This window comes from Patiria miniata, unplaced genomic scaffold, assembly GCF_015706575.1.
Source record: "Patiria miniata isolate m_02_andy unplaced genomic scaffold, ASM1570657v1 HiC_scaffold_27, whole genome shotgun sequence".
NCBI lineage: Eukaryota > Metazoa > Echinodermata > Asteroidea > Valvatida > Asterinidae > Patiria > Patiria miniata.
Genome location: NW_024037066.1, coordinates 2,756,833 through 2,776,391, shown reverse-complemented (window position 1 = coordinate 2,776,391; position 19,559 = coordinate 2,756,833). Strand labels below are relative to the sequence as shown.

Here is a 19,559-nt window from a genome sequence, read left to right as displayed (position 1 = left end):
GAGGCAATCTTGACGTCTTAACCCGTCAGCCATGCCTGTGTATAAAAACAGCCAGTGCGTGTTATAAAGTCCTCCGATGCGAACTGATTAATACATGCTTCCCACAGACTGTTTGCTGTTAGCGTATGAGTTTGTCTTTGAATACCATCAGAAAAAAAAAATTGTGCGTCTACATTTAGGAGCAAGTTTGGGCGTGAACTATAGTTAACCATAGTTTGACTAACATCACTCGAACGAAAGATGCTTGGACTACTCTCGTGGACTATATGGAACCGGAGCATGGGGCACGGTTTCAAAGCTGGTTACCAATAGCCGAGGGCTTTGTAAAGCACAACGGGGAGCCAGGACTGTTGACCAGAGGCGTTTGCCTGTTTCTATTAGTGCGCAGGCGTAAGTTACATCACAAATCGACCACTAGTTGACTAATGGTTCTCGCGCGCCTGAACTTGCTCTGAGCAAACAATGCACTCTACATTTGCTGTGCAGATTGGATAAAAATATGACGTAATTAAATCGATTGATTGTATTTTGTGTTTTGATTGGATTATTTTCAGGAGGAACATCACAACATTCTGCAGTATGAGATCCCACTGGAGTATGTTTCTCTCAAGGATTTGTTCGGCCAACTACAAGACGTCCAAGAATCACTGCAGATTGAGGATTACTCCATCAGTCAAATGACACTGGATAATGTAAGCCAGAGTTGAAGACAAGTCAACCACACGTCGAAGAATTACTCAACCAAAAATTGAATCACAAGTCGACTACAAGTCCAATTACAAGTCAATCACAAAACCAATCACAAGTCAAATCACAAGTTAAATCACAAGTCAATCACAAGTCAAATAACAATCACATGTTGAATCACAAGTCAATCACAAAACAAATCACAAGTCAAATCACAAGTCAAATCACAAGTCAAATCACAAGTCAATCACAAGTCAAAACCAAGTCAATCACACGCAAATCACAAGTCAAGTCACAAGTCAAGTCACAAGTCAATCACAAGTCAAATCACAAGTCAAATATCACAAGTCAAATCACAAGTCAAATCACAAGTCAATCACAAGTCAAATCACAAGTCAAATCACAAGTCAAATCACAAGTCAAATCACAAGTCAAATCACAAGTCAAATCACAAGTCAAATCACAAGTCAAATCACAAGTCAAATCACAAGTCAAATCACAAGTCAATTCACAAGTCAATCACAAGTCAATCACAAGTCAATCACACGCAAATCACAAGTCAAGTCACAAGTCAAGTCACAAGTCAATCACAAGTCAAATCCAAGTCAATCACACGCAAATCACAAGTCAAATCACAAGTCAAGTCACAAGTCAATCACAAGTCAAATCACAAGTCAAATCACAAGTCAAATCACAAGTCAAATCACAAGTCAAGGCACAAAATATATCAGGAGTATGGTCACAAGTCTCAGGGATGGTCACTCTCCGAGGCGTGTGTGATTCACAGTTCTGTAAGTCCAATTTCCCATAAATTGCGCCAGATTACCCGCATGTAATATTTTTTGCCTTCATTCTTCAGGTCTTTGTCAACTTTGCCAAGCAGCAGCTGGAGAAACAAGATGCTCTCGACTCTGCAAGTCACAGAAGAAAGAGAAAACATCAACTGATGAGACTCAAAAGAGCAGACATGGAACCCCTCCTGCTTGACGATGAGTTTGACAGCAGTTTCAATGCCAAGAATGCAATGCCTCTGTCAACCAAAGGGTTGAAGAATCAACTGCTGAAACCCTGGCAACTATTCAAGAGAAGACAGAGTGTCAGTGAGAAGCCAGTATGGTTTGAAGATGAAGAGTACTGCAACGAGGAGTCCGATGATGAGCCATTACTGGATCTAAGGCGTGACGATCAAGAGCCAGGCGAGAGATACCATGAGATGTGCAGTATGGAACATGATGAGCCATTACTGGATTTAAGCAGTGAGGATCAAACACAAGGCCAGAGAATGCAGCATCTAAGACAATCATCACCTTGTATCCATGACAACAATGACGAACCATTGATACTGCAAGATGATGCAGCATCTACGACCCACCCTACTGATCCACTGACGTGCTCCCGGTACCACGAAGAGGACACACAGCCGCATGGAATACAGCAGTTTGATCTCAACAAGCAGTGTCTACTCCAGGACTGTGATGAAGACGATGTCATGCTACCGTTAGATGAAGCTACAGTAAGTTAGGAGTCTCTTTGTCAAAAGATCGATTGTTAATGTTCAACTGCCTAAAACCAGAATCTATTGCGATCTTTTGCCGTTAATACTAATCGTCTACTCATTATACTTTCTCTGTTTGTTTATACAGAGCAGATTATCCTTGATTGACATGGACTGATACAATTGGATTTGTGATAACCTTACAACCGTTCTTCATGCGCCTGCATTGCTGCACATGTCAGAAGACCATCTGTGCGTAAGATGCTGCATGTTTTAATTATTATATCTTGTATTTTTTTGTGAACAGTATAATATGTTAAGTTTTTTGTAGTATCCAGTGATATATTGAGCTAGCATGGTAGAATTGCGTCAACGCAGCTTGTGGAACATTGTCCAATTACATGATATACAAATGGGTGCGGAACGCGCAACATCTGAGATTAACAAAACTTAGCGTACAAAAATTCCATAGGGTTGTCTAATTAAGGGGCGTGGCTAACTTGCAAACGGCGATAGGTCAATTGTTCAACTGATATCATTTGCAGGGAATCATTATGTCCATTGATAACAAGAAGTAATATGCGTCATTCTAGGATGGATCCAGAGAGCTTAGTACCGGGGGGCCTGAGGGTGGGCCAGGGGCAGAAGGGTTCTCTCAAGTGAAAAATTGCCTTATTTAGGCAATTTTGGTCACTGCCAGGGGGTAGGGGGGAGGGTGGATCCGCCACCAGCGTCACTCTGTCTTACCTGAATGCATTATAAACCATGTGTTGCACATTCTTTATTCATTAATTTGAAGTTTGAGTGCATTCTTTATTTTATTCAACATAGTGTGTTATTGACCCTTTGCATTTGACATCACATAGGAGGGCAGGTCTGTGTTCCTCTGTCATACGCATGAGTACACACTTTGCCCTTTCATTTTCTCTGATTTTAAATAACAAAAACTGTCCCTCAGCCTATTTTAATTTATATTATCTTTGCTTATGTTATGTACATACTTTTAAATTGAAGTTGGCACTTAATTGTGGTATTTTATCAGAAATGAGTTTCGCATTATATTCTAGCATTTAGCTGAGATACAAAAAAAATCACGAAAGTAATGAACATTGTAATGACAGACATAAAGTGGAAACATTTTAATGGTTTGCAATGTAATCAAAGTATTTTGTCAAAAAAAAAAAAATTAGAGTAATTTTACTAATTTGGAGTATTATAAGCCAGTTTGGTATTTGAACTGCTCATGCGCACAATGTTATGGGCAGCGGGTCATTTCAAATAATCGGTCATGGAAGGCTCATGAACGCGCAGGGAGACTGGCGCACGATGCTCCCTTGTTAATTAGGAGCAGACTGGACGTTTGCGTAACACACGTCCACGATTTTATCCCGAATGACCCTTGATCTTGATTACCTCAAGATACCAAACTGGCATATTACATTACATGTAATGTCACTAAATTAAAAAATATACTATTAGGCCCCCCCAAAAAAGTCTCCGGTTTCTGGTATGGAGCTTGCCCAAAAAGTGGTGCGGCGACGCGGCTTTTTTTTTTTTTACCTGATTTTTTTGCTTTAAATGTCGGCTGATGACTGCAAATGGTGCCCGACTAAACTTAGTGCAAATATATGGGAGTCCAGAGAGCTTATTCTCGACCATAACCCAATCTAAAAACACGTTAAAATTGTGCAGCAGCAGGATTCCAGTCAAACCAGTGAGTTTGGCGGTTTTGAGACATCATCTTTCATTGAAAAAAAAACTTTTTCATTTTGCCGACGCGCATGGCTACGGCGACGCGCGCGCATACCAGAAACCGGAGACTTTTTTTTTTTGGCCTTAACCCTAACCGAACTCAACCCATCAAAGTTCAACAGCAGGTTTTGTTTAAATCTGTTGGGATAGGTACAGTACCCCTAAACTGATGGTCTTTTACACTGGGGTTGGCATACCTCCAGAAACTATCAAAGTCCAACAGTACAATTTAGGGTTAAAAATATCCTATAAACTTTGTGGACAGTCTGGGGGGAAACAAATTGGCTTTTTATGTTTTATTAATATTTTTATTGAGACGCACCTTCCAGAATTCATATTGCACAGTACTGTAGCTGTAGTGTATTTTTCTATTAGTTAATTTATCACACAGTTGCAATTGAAGCACACGGCATTAGTTTATTAAATTAAATGTATTATGTATTTAACTTAATTTAATTTCATTTATCTGTGCAATGCATTTTTTTCCGGAGTTGTATTTTTTTTTCATCAGTTCAAATCGATTGATGCATTTTAATTAATTGGGCATTGTTAATTGTTGCAATCAGACTTATTCACTGAAGCATTTTTGATACAGCGGCTGAGAAATGTCTTCCTTTTGTTCCAGAAATGTGGGTCCTATTTTGTAATGCTTTGCACTCCGATCATTACACTTAGTCATTGTTGGCCAACTAGATTAAAATTATTTCCTTTAAACTGTAGTTCCTTGAAGCATTTTGCAAAGTTCGGTACTAAATACGCACTCTGCAGTAATATCACCTTTATGGAAAAATACACATTCCTTTTGTATTGACCTCTTCAAAGTAACTAATTTAGATACTTTGGGAAAGAGATGTGGATGAATGCAATGAAGATTCCTAATAATCTCGAAAAATCTTTCTGAACAAATGCACTTTTCTGCAACATTTTAATGGACTTTTAAGCAAAATTCACCTTGACTTTGGTGGAAGGAGTGGCTTTCCATTTTCATTATCCTATTTGCTTGGTAGATAGGTACACTTTAACTTCGAAGTAGTAGTCAGAAAAAAAGGAAAGATGCGTTCAAGATTGACTATTTTAGCTTTACACGTTATATCCATGAATTGTTTACTTGTTCACTTCCGGGGTTTTTTTTTGTAATGGTGCACAAGTTTTTAACTTATTCTTTATTTATTCTTTACTTATTTAACTTTATTCTATTAATTTGAGCAAATTGTAGGAAAAAAATATTAGAAGAGTTTCTAATTTCAACTGTAAACCAAGTTCATTATTCTTCATAGAAAACAGCAATGTTGTACACTCTTACCAGCGTGTCCACTCATTGTGATTTATCCCAAGATCTTGGGAATTTGGGCAAGACCTCGGGAACTTGGGAATTTTTATAAAAATTTCACGAAATCTTGGGATTTTAAAAAATCTTTTAGTTAACGGCAAACAACTCTTATTATTTTGGCATAATTTATTAACCGCAAACAATTTCCCGTTGGGATCTGCGGATTCTGGGCAACGTGTATGCATGCCGTGATTTGTGAAACAACAGTCAAAGCAATGTGGGCCTGCCCTACGTCATGCGCCAAGTGAGGATGGTGCGGCTCCTTTGTAAATGTTTGTAATTTTTTTTTTGCCAGTCCTTGGGATTCCTCCCAAGATCTTCGGGTTTTCAGTGGTAAAAATATCGTAATTCTATATGATTTTAGTTTATTGATTGATTTTATTTTAGTTGTGTTTAATGCATTTTGCATTTTGTACACAGTTTTCCATTGCCTTGGGATTTCTTGGGATTTTTACCGGATGAATCTTGGGAATTTTATGAGTGGCCACGCTGATTCTTACCTCAATAAGTAAAAATTGTTGCCGTTGTAGCAAGAAGGGAGAAAAGCCATTGGCTGAAGAAAGCATGGAATTTTAAAATAGTGGGTCCGAGTCCACGAGGCAGGCCACGATGAGACACTGGCAGAAGACCTCGGACTGTCAAACCTAACCAATGAGGATGTCAGAAATCGGACTGCATGGAACAAGGCCATTAAGGAAAGACAACGTCTCACCCCACAGCCTAGCGTGGGAAAAAATGGATGTTAAATGGAAATTTTGATGATAATGATGAGGATAGACTCGGGCTCACTTGAGCTGTTTAAAAGTGGTATTAATATTTCACTTTCCACTTGACTAACAAAACGGGTCATTGGTGTTGGTGGGGTTAAGTATCGGAGGTGAAAAAGTAGTTGAATGGACGGTAGCGTTCAGTGTACAGCACATAGAAATTATATTTATCTTTCACATTAAAACACATGATTAATACTGTACACTGCACATGTGATGCATTAGAAATTGCATTTATTGCTGTTTTTGACTTTTGCAAATACTTGTTGGATAACTTTGAGTAACAGACACCAATAAATATTTTGTGGGAGTCAATTTCAGGTGTTTTTCTTTTATTCCTTTTTTTTTATACATTTGCAACGCCTTTTTGATCAACTTGGTTTTCAGCTTCCTATGAACATTTGTCATTAACCTCATTTTTCTCATATTGCCCCCCCCCCCTCCATCGTGTTTGTTTGTTTGTTTTTAAGGGTGTTGAATTATTTAAATGTTTATGATTATCAGTAAGATAAAAAATTTTTAGCTCGCAACAGTGCAAGAGTACAATAGGCTCTATGGCCTTTCTAATATTGGCCGCTAGATGGCGCATTTTCAACATGGCGACTTACACAACCACGAGATTTTTCCGAAGTCTGAATAATCCACGGAAATTCTTGCTTCTTGCTTATCAAAATGCAGCAGGCAAGCCACATATGAGAGCCAATAATATCAGGAATATTTCAGGCTACTTTCGGCTTGATTTGAACCCCGACAAATCATGGAAAAGTTTGTGTGCGGGACTCGGTATTGCCAGCGGCCTGTTTTGCACTTCGTACGTTTTGAAACACAACATTCGAAGATTTTCCTCTGCCTCGGCCCAGTCCTTGGAAACTAATGAAACGAGTCAACGTTTCTTATCCGACGTCGATGCTTCTCGTCTGAAACTTACCCTTTACCAGTATCAAGTGTGTCCTTTCTGCTGTAAGTTGAGAGCGTTTCTTGACTTTTATGGAGTGCCTTACCAGGTTGTTGAAGTCGATCCAATCCGCAGGAAGGAGTTGAAGTTTTCAGAGTATCGCAAGGTACCGATACTTGTGCAAGAAGGACCAGCAAATGAGAAAACAGTAAGTTCATTGATCATCACAATTTTATATGAGAAGTCTGAATGTAGGCTACATGTAATCCAACAACATCAATAATCAAGAGAAAGAAAATGTAAATTTTGGGTAATCCTTACTTTTAGGACCCCATTCCTATATAAGGTTAAAAGACTCACCAAAAGAGCTGACTAAATGACACTCAAAAGTGACATTCTGATATTTATTGTCATATAATCTGAACAGTATGACATCTTCATGAATGTCAGCAGGTTTAATTTTGTGGAAAAAGGCTGGCAGGGCTTTGATTTTAGAGGGAAATTAAGGGAGAAAGACGACGATGACGAACAGAAACTGACTCAAAAACCAAGATGGCAAACTGCAAAAAAGGGTAGGAAAGTCACATTTTCTTTGAAAGTGCTTTCAAAATTACAACTTACATGAATTTATCTGAAGAAAAAAGACTGCTTTAGCCTGCAAAAGCCACTCTGGTACTGGACAGTCATCTGCAAAAGTCAGTTTTGAACAGAACTCGTAAAAAATAGAGGTGTCCTAAAGATAAGGATTACCAAATTTTGGGTCACGATCGGTCGATGTGCACGATAAGTTGATCGCGCTGCGCTAGTATCGGTTGATCATGAGGCTATCTGTCGATCGCGCTGCCTCCAGTTGATCGTGCTGCCACCAGTCGAACACCTTTTCTTTCTGATTCATATCTCTGGAGCATTTTTTTTCCTAAAGCCTCGGTAAGTAAAGTCTGAGATATCCCACAGAATCTACCAAAGCTATTTCATACAGGGCCAGGGGCTGACAACTACAGCTGTCATTTTGTAATATATTTTTTTTAAGAAGATGACATTGTGTTTAATTACATGTACTTGTTTTCCAGCAATTGAATGATTCGTCCGTTATCATCAGCGCCTTGACGACCTACATGTCTACTGATGAGAAGGACTTCCAGAGAATCGTTAGTTACTTCCCTCGGATGGAATCAGAAGACAAGAAAGGAAAGAAGTCTGTGGAGTTCGGCAACAAATACGAGGTTATGACAGGGAAACCAGGACGAACAGTGAATGAAAAGTGAGGAAGATTTTTCTTTAACCCCCACTGTCCCAAACCTCCCAAATCCAATAAGTCCTTTGGCTTTGGCACTATTCTGAAGTATTCATTGCTGTAAGGCCCAAACTAGTCTGAAAATTTGGGACTCTCAATACTGTGTATGAGAGTCCCAAACCTTAAGATCGTAATAACATGCAACACAAGAAAATACAAGGTGTCCCCCCAAAAAGTTGTGAAACAGATATCCTGTAATTTCGCGAAAACTAATTAACATGAGTATTTCATCTTGATGGAGCATGTTGATTATACTCTTGTGTGAAATCAGTAAAAATGCCATGGAAATCCATTCATGCAAACCAGAGATCTAACAGATTATAAAAGGATGCGAGTTTTTCACCCATTGCAACGGGATGGCATTTGCACAGTTAACTTAATTTACATCAGAGTGTAAAGGCCCATGACAAGCTGATGCCTATTTAGTACTGCATCAATCAGCAGTGTCAAAAGAAACATCTCAATTTCTACACATTTCCATAGTCATGCCACCGGACTACTGCAGGGTCAATCACCAAAAGTTGGACAAGTAGCATTGTACCAGTCTAGTCTTAGGCTTCAAATTGAAGTCACCTGGCTTCACTCTCATGTGCAAAATGTTAAAAGAAAAGTCCCCTTAAAAAATTGAATTGAGACCTCAAACTTGGCTGGTGAAATACTGAGGACCTTGTCTTTTGCCTTATGAAAATTTTGGAGAATTTTGTTGGCTAAACTAAAGAGTGATTAAAGCTGGCCTGATTTTGTTTTGCATTTTTTTTCTGCATTCAATCAAGGTCCCAGTCTGGGCCCAGACAGTGTTGTTCATGGCATTAGGGATTATTAGGCTACTGATGATGGTTGGTTCATAGTGCAAAGTTATCAGAGAGTGCTCCGAGAAGGGTACATGTATATGGTTAGGGTTAGGATATCATTTTGTTGACTATTTCTTACTTATTTTACTATATCTAACAATAAGACATTATGTACGAAAAAAAATGTTGCAACCTGATGCCTCTTCTGCGATTGTGTACAAAGTCTATGGAGAGTCAAGAAAATTTTCCTTACAAAAGTTGAAATGTTTCTCAGTCCCAGATTCATGTCTTATCATCATTTTTGCAATGAATGACCTGCATTGAGATGATATATGAAGAGAAAAGTGGCGTCCGGTTGCAACATTCTTTCCAAATATACTATTTTTTATCTTATTGATAGTGTCAATGTTGTGTATTTGGGGTTTTTCGTAGGGAAGAGAAGAAATGGCGCGAGTGGGTGGACGGCGTTCTCGTCCATTACATCCCACCTAACATTTACCGCAGCCCATCTGAGTCGCTGCAAGCGTTCTCCTACATCTCCAGCCACAGCCAGTACAACACAATGCAGCAGTTCGTCATAAAGTATGCTGGGGCCGTAGGGATGTTCTTTGTGGCTAAGAAACTCAAGAAGAAGTAAGTAGATGAAGATACTGTTCATATTTTTTTTCTGCAAAATTGTTCTTGTCCTTTCTCTTAAACTTTTTGTTAACCCTAAATCAATAGGTATGTCAGGCATGATGCAACCTCAATCCTACAAAATCCTCCAATTGCCTTCATGTCAAAATTGCCTGCATACAGCCTCAATCCTACAAAATCCTCCGTTTTTTCTTGAATGTGGTCATTGGTTGGGTGACCACTGCCTCAATCCTGCAAAATCCTCCAGCAATCACTGTCAATATGTTGAAGCAAAGCCAGTTACATCCTGGAGCAGTGCGGAGGATTTCAAGTATAATCTAGGCCTAAAAGTATGCACGGCTGAGCATGAACACCACAAGGTCCGGCCCAAGGCCTTGACACAGTGCATCCTCCAAAATCAGCCACACATTTGTTTGCCATATAGCCTCAATCTTGCAAAATCCTCCATTTTGCAAATAGCATTGTGGAGGATTTGGGAAGGTAAGGGTTAATCATAGTTTTAAAATGGTATTATTTTGTATGAAATGAACTTGTTCAAGCAATTTCCCAATAATTGAATAACAAGTACATTAAATTTGCTTCCCGATCACTGGAAGATGAACCAGCCCTTAGATGTTAATTGGATTATGATGTAATGTTCTTGTCCCTTGAAAACTAAACTGTAACATGTATCTGATAACCAAAACAACCAGAATATTCCTCATCACTGTCTTTGCTTCTCTCTGTTTTGCAGGTACGATATTCCCGATGATGTACGGTCCTGTCTGTATAGTGCAGCTGATGATTGGACTAAAGCCGTAGGCAATCGCAAATTCATGGGTGGAGACAAACCAAACCTAGCCGATCTGGTAAGTTCCTTTCCCTCAACTTCATATCATAACACAAAGAAATCTCCTTGGAATGGATTAGAACCTGTGACCTGTTGATTAGCGTACCAGCGCTCTACTATCTGAGCTGTGGTAGCAGTTTCCCGATTTGCACATATCTTTGTTCATTTTGACATTTATAACATGATAGAATCTGGACAGTAATGAACATGTTATAGCTTTTGAATTTTCTTTACTGTCTAGGCTGTGTATGGTGCGCTGAGCTCGATTGAAGGACTAGACGCCTTCAACGATATGCTTTATCATACTAACATTGGATCCTGGTATCAACGAACTAGGAAAGCTGTCAAGAACAAAGATGGTGCCAGATGAGTTGACACGTCATCGTTTCTGAATGTGTTCAAAACTTTGTTTTATGCAAAAGTGCAAGTATATGTACCATACATTTGTAGAATGGACTGTCTCCTCTGTATCAGAGAGATCTCTGGTGTGAATTAGATTTTTGATAACAGCCAACTGAAAGTATAAAAATCTTTAAAAGGTCGGGTGATACTCTACTTAACTTGCTGTCCACAAATGTTTGATGTCATGATTTGATGTGACTTCTCTTGCAACTTGCGTCTAAATCTCTGGTTATCTCAATAATGTTTTGTTGCCACCATTTGGTAATCAAATCCTTCACTTGTAATAAAAATAAGGACAATTTGGAGATCTTTTCCAGGCGTGTTCAGACACTCAGACACAATCTTTACAATATTTACACTCCTTTCCTATGAAACTGCTTTTACCCTAACAATGCCCATCTAGTCAAACTCCAACACCAGGGTTTGTTGGATTCCTTTGGCGTCTGTTGGAGTGAGTACTGCACTACATGTCGTTAACTGATTATGCTTTACATGGGGTTAGGCATACCACCAATAATCAGAGCCCAACAGTTTGGGTGTAGAGTTTACCATATGGTGTTGGAATTCGTAGGAGTGAGGAAGGTTCCTAGTAAATCACTCGAGGGAGTTGGGAACTTAAAAACCATTATTGTGTTTACATTTGGGATTGGTGATGAAATGCAATCTTATGCTATTTTGGTCCATTTAATGATTAACCCTCACCCACCTCAATCCTCCAAACTCCTCCTGGCGATTGTGGAGATTTTTGGAGGATGATGTTTGAAGAGGAGGAGGATTTTTGAGGATTGAGGCTGAATGCATTTTGAGAGGCAGGACTGTCTGACGATTTTGAAGGATTGAGGCGCTGGGTATATGTCCTTCATTTGAACATAATTGCGAAAATTTGGAGGACTTTTGAGGATTCAGAATGGTTCCTAGCAAAAAGGACCTGGGGGTTACGGTTTATTGTTTTATTTTTCATATTTTTTCCCGTCATTCCATGGACGTTCATCATGATTCTAGATGCAGTATGATTTCCTTTTCAATACATAATTCAACCAATTCTCCAATATACTCTCCAATAACAATCATAATTTTACTTTGGTACGACTTGGATTGATAAACACTGGACTTTCAGTCTCGTAGGCCCCTCATCAATTACTTCAGTTCCCACAAAAATCGTAGCAAATTGTCACAAAGGCTTGCCAGCACTTCGTGTTCCTCGAAATTAGTATTTTCCTATTTTTGAAATGAGGGTGGAGATTATCAAATGTATAATAATGTTGATTTACTTTTTCTTTTGGTTGAGATTGTTTGTTGGATTTTCGTGTAGATGGCTGGTAATTCTGACGGTAGTGGATAACAATAAAATCATTGCTAAATATGTTTTTACGACAAATTAAAAAATCAATGTGTCTTGTTGATTCCTGGTTGATTTTTAAAATGTTATTATTTTACGTCAGAAGAAATGTTCAATCAATGTGTGAAGAAATTAATTAATAAGCAAGTCATTAACCCTCACTCCCTACTGAACTTTACCAAGTCCGCCGAAATCCATCACTGACTCTGCTTCACACAATGTTTCAGGACCAAATCCGCCGAAATCCCCCCAAAATGGGGGATGGATTTTGATGGAGTTGGGAAGGTCAAGCTGTATTTCAGGGTTATAATGAGACTAGTGCAGGGCATAGTGCAGGGATCATGAGTGTCGAGCAGCGTGTTGCGCGTAAGCGCAGAGTTATTAGATGATGGCGCATGGATGGCGCGCAATTTTCTACGCAGCGCCACATTTTGTCTTTATCTTACAAGTGTGGTTTTGTTATGTTGGAGCTTTGCGCGTATTCGAACGCGCACTACGGTTACATGCGCAACGCACATACGATGTTCAAACTGAATAATTCTTCAGAAACTGGAGATCGAAGCGCAGCGCTTTGTATGTTTGCTGCATGTGAACAAAATAGGGTTACGTTTACGCGAACATGAGAGTATTTTGATAATTTGCTGTTTTGGCGATACCATTGAGGAGTTGTCTTGACAGTTTGGTCGATCCTTCAAACTGAAACCTATTAGGTGAGTCTTATAATATATATAATATATTTAGCCTAGCCTAGGGCTAGTAATAATATGCCTAAACAATGAGATGGAGGTGTTTTTTAAGGGGGGGGGTACATGGTGCCCAAATTTTGTTAGAATATCGTTATAATAAATCAATGGAAGATTTTTGTTTAAGTAGATTATTTTCATCAAATAGGCCTATGCCTTCATTGTACAATGATGACCGTAGAAGATGGCTGGAGCAAGTGTGACGTGTTATGTGGTATCGGCTACCAGTCTCGACGGACCGCAGAACAAGAAGAGAGCACTGAAATACGACGATGTCTGGGAATTGACTGCGACAATCCTGAACAACTCGAGGCCAGCATTGCTTGCAGTCACGGTGGTGAGCAATAAGTCAAACACTTCATTCCAATCGTCTATTTTAAACGACTCGAATAGCTCATTGCTTTCGACAACGCCTCACTTGTAGATAAGTATATATGCATACATGTACACGTTTAGAGTAGTTTTCCGTGAATTGAATGCCATAACTTTCCTTTTTCCCCTGGATTCGGTAGGAGCTACCCTCCTGATACTTGGAATCTTACTTGGCATGGTCCTTGTCCTGGCAGCGTATGGCTTCAAAATACACCTCTTACCAAGAATCAAGTGAGTAGGCCCTTGCGACTAGCAGGAGTTTTGGGGTAAGGCATTCAATAGTTGACATTATTTTGCTGACCCACAGTGAGTACAGGCTGGTATTGGTTAATAGGGGTGCGTTTTGGCGGTCATAACCAAGAATTGGTTCGGTGGTTTCTTGTCGGTGAATTTCTTCGGCAATTTTATTTGGGTTAGAATTACGCGTCATCATGTAGTACTCAAATCCCCAAAACAATTAACCAAAGAGAAACCACCGAACCAATTCTTGGTAATGACCGCCAAAACGCACCCCAGATCGAACTAGCATAATATAGAATCATTTATTTATGACAAGCTGATTTACCCGATCATAGATCGGGTATATAGGGCGTAGTGTTGGGGATGAAAATGTGGGCAGTTAAATGTAAATGGGGGATCATTGAGGAGACATGCAGTTATAGAAAAACATTTTTTGTGGTGTGATCTGAGGCAATTTCTGACCACTGAAACCAATTTGAGCAAAAGATCATCTTTTAAACATCATTTTCGAGCTTGGGGTAATTGAATCAGCTACACAGTATTCTGAGCAATAGAATCATTATAGTAGGCTACAATTTTTATTCGGGGAAGAAAAAGTGTGGGGGGGGGACCAAACAATGTGCCCGCTTTAAAATGTGGGGGGGGGGTCCCCCTGTTCCCCACCGATTTACGCACATGATAATTATGTACCCTGATAACTGTCTGTAAATGTTCCCGTTGGTCTGTTAAATTGGCATTTTGTGAGGCAGTGGCATTGCCGGGAGAACGTAGTGAAAAGGTTACCGTAGTACACAGGCGAAGGCTGATTGTACAGTGTTGACACTAAATCATAATGTAATCAAACGTGAAGTTGTCATTTGCAATGGAAATGTTGAGTGTTACCATCAACTTACAAACGGTGTGAATGATGGAGGAAGGTCATAATTAGGTTTCAGTATTGGACTCTTCAACAAACGTAAACTTGAACTTCTTACAACTTGCGAGACCGTCTGCGAGGAAAAAGTCGATTCAACTTTTATTCAAGTTGGTCAATCATCTATATAAGAGCAAGTTTTACGTGGCCTCCGAGACGATGTTCGCTCCTGAAAGGTTCCGAGACCGCGGTCTCCCGCGACGCCAAAATGGCTCCACATCCATAGAAAATACGGAGAATTTCTTCCGCCAAATCAAGCACTTCAGGTCTTCCTAATTTTTCCGTACGGACCGGCAATCCGTTTTGTCGATTTTTTTGTGACTGCGTTCAAGATCGCAATATTTGAAGCAATGCATCGACCCTTTGTTGATCCCAAACAGGCCCCCGAAATTATAACGCGACACTGACTGTGACGTGCAGCGAACTCACAACGCTCAGCCTTGGTGGAAGCATAGAGCTAGTGGAAGCATGGAGCTGTAAACACATTATGGAAGCAACAGCACTCTATCACGCGACGTCACATGCTTGTGCTTCAAATAGCGAGCACCGTAGACTCAACCTCGTTTCCAGAGTGTGGAGCAGGCTGCAGTACGCGTTGCCAGTGACGGTTTTACGCATAGCCGGGAAGTACCACGCAGTGTAGACTTTCGATTGGTCAGACCGCGCTAGGCATACTAATGTGTAGTCCTTCTGAGTATTCGTTGCACTCGGCGCACGGGCGGCAAGCGAAGCATATGAAAGAATAGGGACACTTGGTGGCCACGCACCATGGACAAAAAATATTTTACGAAGGTCACCACATACTAACGTTTGGTGAACGCTTTTGCAGAAGGGCCGAGTAGAACACGTAAACGAAACCCCTACGTTGACCTCGCTGACCTCGCACAGTCTAGACACGCAGAAAAGCCAGCACGGGGGGCGGCCAGGCAGTCAACGTGAAAGCGCACACGACGGCAAATTCCTGCGCAAAATGCAGTCACGAAAAATCGACGAAACGGATCGCCAGTCCGTACGGGAAAATTAGGACGACCCGAAGCGTCCGACCCGGCGGAAGACACCCTCCGCATTTTTCCACGGACGTGGAGCGATTTTGGGGCCGCGGGAGCCCGCGGTCTCGGATCCTTTCATGAGCAAACATCGTCTCGGGGGCGAGTAAACTTCTCTCTTATATATATAGATGTGACGACTTTCACATGGGCGTCGCCAGGATTTTTTCTAGAGGGGGGCAAAACATATTTTTCCCAAAAAAATTCTTTGATTTCTCAACAAATTCTCGATTTATCAGTTTTAGAGGGGGGCAGGGACATTTTGCCCCCCCCCCAACTCATTAAATTTACACCACTATGACTTCGCGCCTCTTTTTCTTTTCTTTTTTCTTTTTTTCCCCTTTTTTTTTTGTTTTGGCTTTTCGGGGGGGGGGGGCAAGCGCCCCCTGCCCCCTCCTTGCGACGCCCATGGACTTTCACAACCCTTTTCCCCCGTTTATTCTTTTTGAATCGGGGTCTTACGTCACGTTATGTTTCAGATAGTATGGCATGCACAGAATGTACATCTAGTCCAACGCCAAAAAAATGGATCACAGAATTGTTAAATCGTGTTTTGCAGAAAAGCAACTGAGAAGAAGTCGGGATCTAAACGGAAAGCTAAAGCCAGCAAGCGTCCGCCTGCCACGGTGTAAGTCCAACACCCACCCCTCCTGCAACCATTACATTCCCTAGGCACGCAGTTCCAATAACTCTCTGGGAAAGCACCCAGTTATTAATTCATTCGCCAGACAATGTCACTCCCTCTCACAAAAGAGGTCATCAACCGAATAAAGTGCAAAAACATGTATCTTTCCAGAGAAATCTATGATTCATTCAGAAGTTGTGGTCATGCAGATAATTTTCTCTGAAATGTAAAATAATGAATGACTTCCCCTTGGTCACGGTGTAATCTGAAAACCGTCCCCTCGTAATGGAGGAACGCCTCTGATGTTTTTGCTATTCGTGTTTTACATTTCAGTCCCAGAAGCGACAAAACTAAAGGTGGAGGTGATGAAGAGGAACATCTGTACGAGGAAATCGATGAAATTCAGAGCAAAAAAACCAAAGCTAGTAACCGCTACGTCACCATGACGTCGTAAGTTCTTTTAGCTGATTTAATTGGTTGTGGACACTCGGGGTACTTCACTCCCCCTGCCGCTTTTCCGAACTGTTTTCCTGGAGAATTCTTCGAAGTCATTACTTTTGTCCTACCTCCGACCCACCACTCCCCATCCTGTGCTTACCACCCCCGGGCCCCGGCCCGACCAAACCCGGTCAAACTCGCCTACAAAATAGCTAAGTATCTTTCTTAAGACATACTCTGGTCGTGTGCCAAATGCCATGCTTGTATCACCGAAGGCACAATTCTCCCCCCCCCTCCCAATATTTCCCCTATCTGCCCCACTATCTATTTCATCAATATTTTTAAATTCATAATAATGGCAAAATCTATATATTTTGTGATATTTTACTTTATGTTTTCACACATAAGTCTCGTTGCATGCAACTGTATAAATCTCATTTTTGTTTCTTGAATCTTTTTTGTCTAGGAAACCGAAGAAAGAAAAGAAGCAGTCTAACAAGAAACAGGAGGAGACTGATGATGAATCAGAGGATGGCTACCTTGAACCTGATGAGATTAATCAACCAGGGTATCAAACAAATAACCAGATTTTTGTTTTAATGTAATCTTACAAACATGCCAAAAGAAACGGCATGAAGATGAATGACCTTTTAGTCATCGGGAATTGAATGCATTCTTTGAAGCGATATACTGTGTTTTCCTGCTTTATATAGTAGTGTTCCATAACGTGGCGCACTTCGACATTTCCCCCGACTTTCCTCATGCAGTGTTGACAAAGCTCTTTGTTGACAAACTTCAAAATTCATTCAGTTAAATACTGGTACTTCTTCCTTATTAATTCTTGCTGTTAAACCTTTGTCAACAATCATAAGTGTCATGAAATTTAGTCCCAAATTCAGAAACGGTGGCGTCCGGAAAGTGGGCACAAAATCGGCTGAGTGTTCCCTAACGTGGCGCACTTGAACAAATCTCGTGAAAATCCCACGTTAACACTTCAGAATGTCTTAATAATGTTGAATTTTTTTGATGAACCTTTATTGTCTTTCCTCACACACTCAACTAGAAGTTTGTCAGATAATAATGTTCTTATTTTGGGGCGTATTTTAAAAGTGTTCACTTCGAAATAAAATCGAAAAATCACGCCAAAATAGATTTCTCTGCTAAATTTGCAATGGGTATAGGTAAACTCAAGATTTATGAACGGGAATGTTTGGAGCTTGATAAAATTTCATTACTTACTGTGAAATTTCAGGTAAACCTTTGCTCTGGCAAGTAGAGGCGAAAAATCAAAGTGCGCCACGTTAGGGGCCGCGCCACGTTAGGGGACATCAACAATATTGCAAATTTGTATTCTATTTTATTATTGATACTCGAATCACATTTAAATCTTCCAGATCGGAGGAACTTGAGATCGAGAAACTAAGAGAAGCGCCTCCACCTCCAGGAAAAACGTCCAACTCAAAGATTGACAAAGGGTAGGTCTTGAAGTATAAGACAAACTTGTGATGTTGTGTTGTAAGGTGGTCCTGCCGTGTCGATACATGCTGTGTATACAGTCGAACCAAGAAGAGCACTGTGAATACAACATCCAGCTATAACAAGGCAGATTTTAGGTCCCAAGTCTGTTTTTTTCTTTGTTTTGAATTACTGATATTAACAAGGTACCTGTTATAACAAGTTGATTTGTGAAGTCCCAAGGACCTTGTTATAAATGCGATCGTGAAGTGTAGGGCCCCTGTTTTGTTTTGATCAAATTAGAGTCATAATATTTTTTTTTATTGCTCAAAAATCACGTTTACAATCAAAAAGCAGACTTTTCTCAATTCTAATGACACCCGTTTTGCAATTTTGCACAGATTCTTCGGGTAGAAATCACGATTTTCCTGCGCGGTTTGTGCCTTGCGATTCAGCGCGCCGTGCGTGCTCACGGTACATCGCGCGGTGATCGCCATCTTTATTTTCGGGTCGCGTGTTGTCGTCGCGCTGTCATCGTCATATTACCCCCAAATTTCCCTCAAAAATTCAAAACCCTGCCCTCTATCTATGACATACCCGTTTATTGAGAATGTCGCCAACTAGTTTGGTAGGTCCAGTAATTTTAAAGTGGATTTTGTTCCCTTATAGGAACCGGGCCCTACACTTCAGGATCGCCGTTATAAAAGTGTTCCACTGTTGTCATTGTCTTCTATAGTATCATGATGATTATTTATGATTTTATGAATGTCATCTTATTTTAAGGGCGCCATCGCATAATGAGTACGAAATACCGACACAGAACGACTACTTGGAGATCGAGTAGGATTGGAGCCCGCCCTCTAAGCTTGCTCAGCGGAGAGGAAGTGATTCGGCTTGTGACTACTTCAGTTGTCATGGTTTCCCATGTTCTTATAAAAATCAAATTTGTATTTGTGAGAGGTTTAAAGTGATTTGTGTAATTACCAAATCGGCTGTTCTATTTATTGAATTGATAAACGTTGCATTCATGCAAGCGTTTTTAACATCTGTCAAGACTATTCATTGCGCGTATGCGTAAAGCTTTTCGGATAGGCTTAAAATTAATTGATTAGGTCGGTGCTCCCGTGTGGGTTAACCCCCCACCACCACCACCATCGCCACCACAACCACTCCAAGACACAACTTCCGGCGTCCAGCCTGGAGTGTCATCAACTCAACCTGAGAGTTCATCGATCAGATTTTGAATGTATAGACAAGAAAGAATGATGATGTAAGAATACTCACAAATCCTGGCTCACCGCAGTGCATTGAAAGTTACAAACACTCAAGAGGTCTTGGTAAATAAATCACTCTAATGAATTGAGCACCCCACGTTGGTCACCGAGTGAAAGTTTTATTGTGTCCTAATAGACGTGTAAACTGTGATTGGACGCGCATGACTTGATCCTTGTGAGGTATAATTCCAGTAAGTGGCCTCTTGTTGGGATGATCTCCTTTCGAGCTTCCAATC

The 19,559-nt window shown here is 40.4% G+C and overlaps 3 protein-coding genes across 7 annotated transcripts in view; all 3 read left to right on the top strand.

The window, feature by feature from the left end:
• LOC119734636 (ATP-binding cassette sub-family A member 2-like) overlaps positions 1 to 3,664 on the top strand; it is a 72,038-nt gene extending 68,374 nt beyond the window's left edge. For 2 of the 4 annotated variants that reach the window (XM_038208184.1, XM_038208182.1), the window contains 3 exons: positions 555 to 692; positions 1,547 to 2,200; positions 2,331 to 3,664. In XM_038208184.1, the coding sequence (XP_038064112.1) occupies positions 555 to 692; positions 1,547 to 2,200; positions 2,331 to 2,360 (822 nt within the window). In that variant the 3' untranslated portion in view covers positions 2,361 to 3,664. The remainder of the gene's footprint in view (positions 1 to 554; positions 693 to 1,546; positions 2,201 to 2,330) is intronic. The other 2 variants (XM_038208183.1, XM_038208181.1) reach the window with 1 other exon arrangement.
• Positions 3,665 to 6,601: 2,937 nt separating this feature from the next.
• LOC119734307 (prostaglandin E synthase 2-like) lies at positions 6,602 to 11,557 on the top strand. The gene is made up of 5 exons (XM_038207738.1): positions 6,602 to 7,134; positions 7,997 to 8,187; positions 9,444 to 9,644; positions 10,381 to 10,495; positions 10,718 to 11,557. The coding sequence occupies exons 1-5, from the start codon at positions 6,628 to 6,630 to the stop codon at positions 10,844 to 10,846; spliced, it is 1,143 nt and encodes a 380-aa protein (XP_038063666.1). The 5' UTR covers positions 6,602 to 6,627; the 3' UTR covers positions 10,847 to 11,557.
• A 1,208-nt stretch (positions 11,558 to 12,765) lies between these two features.
• Positions 12,766 to 19,420, top strand: LOC119734306. 2 transcript variants are annotated; one of them, XM_038207736.1, is made up of 8 exons: positions 12,766 to 12,927; positions 13,109 to 13,297; positions 13,473 to 13,563; positions 16,091 to 16,159; positions 16,490 to 16,606; positions 17,061 to 17,162; positions 17,989 to 18,069; positions 18,833 to 19,420. In XM_038207736.1, exons 2-8 carry the CDS (start codon positions 13,129 to 13,131, stop codon positions 18,891 to 18,893), a joined length of 690 nt encoding a protein of 229 aa, XP_038063664.1. In that variant the 5' UTR covers positions 12,766 to 12,927; positions 13,109 to 13,128; the 3' UTR covers positions 18,894 to 19,420. The 2 variants fall into 2 exon arrangements, with proteins under 2 accessions (XP_038063664.1, XP_038063665.1); XM_038207737.1 differs by lacking the exon at positions 16,091 to 16,159.
• Positions 19,421 to 19,559: the final 139 nt, after the last annotated feature.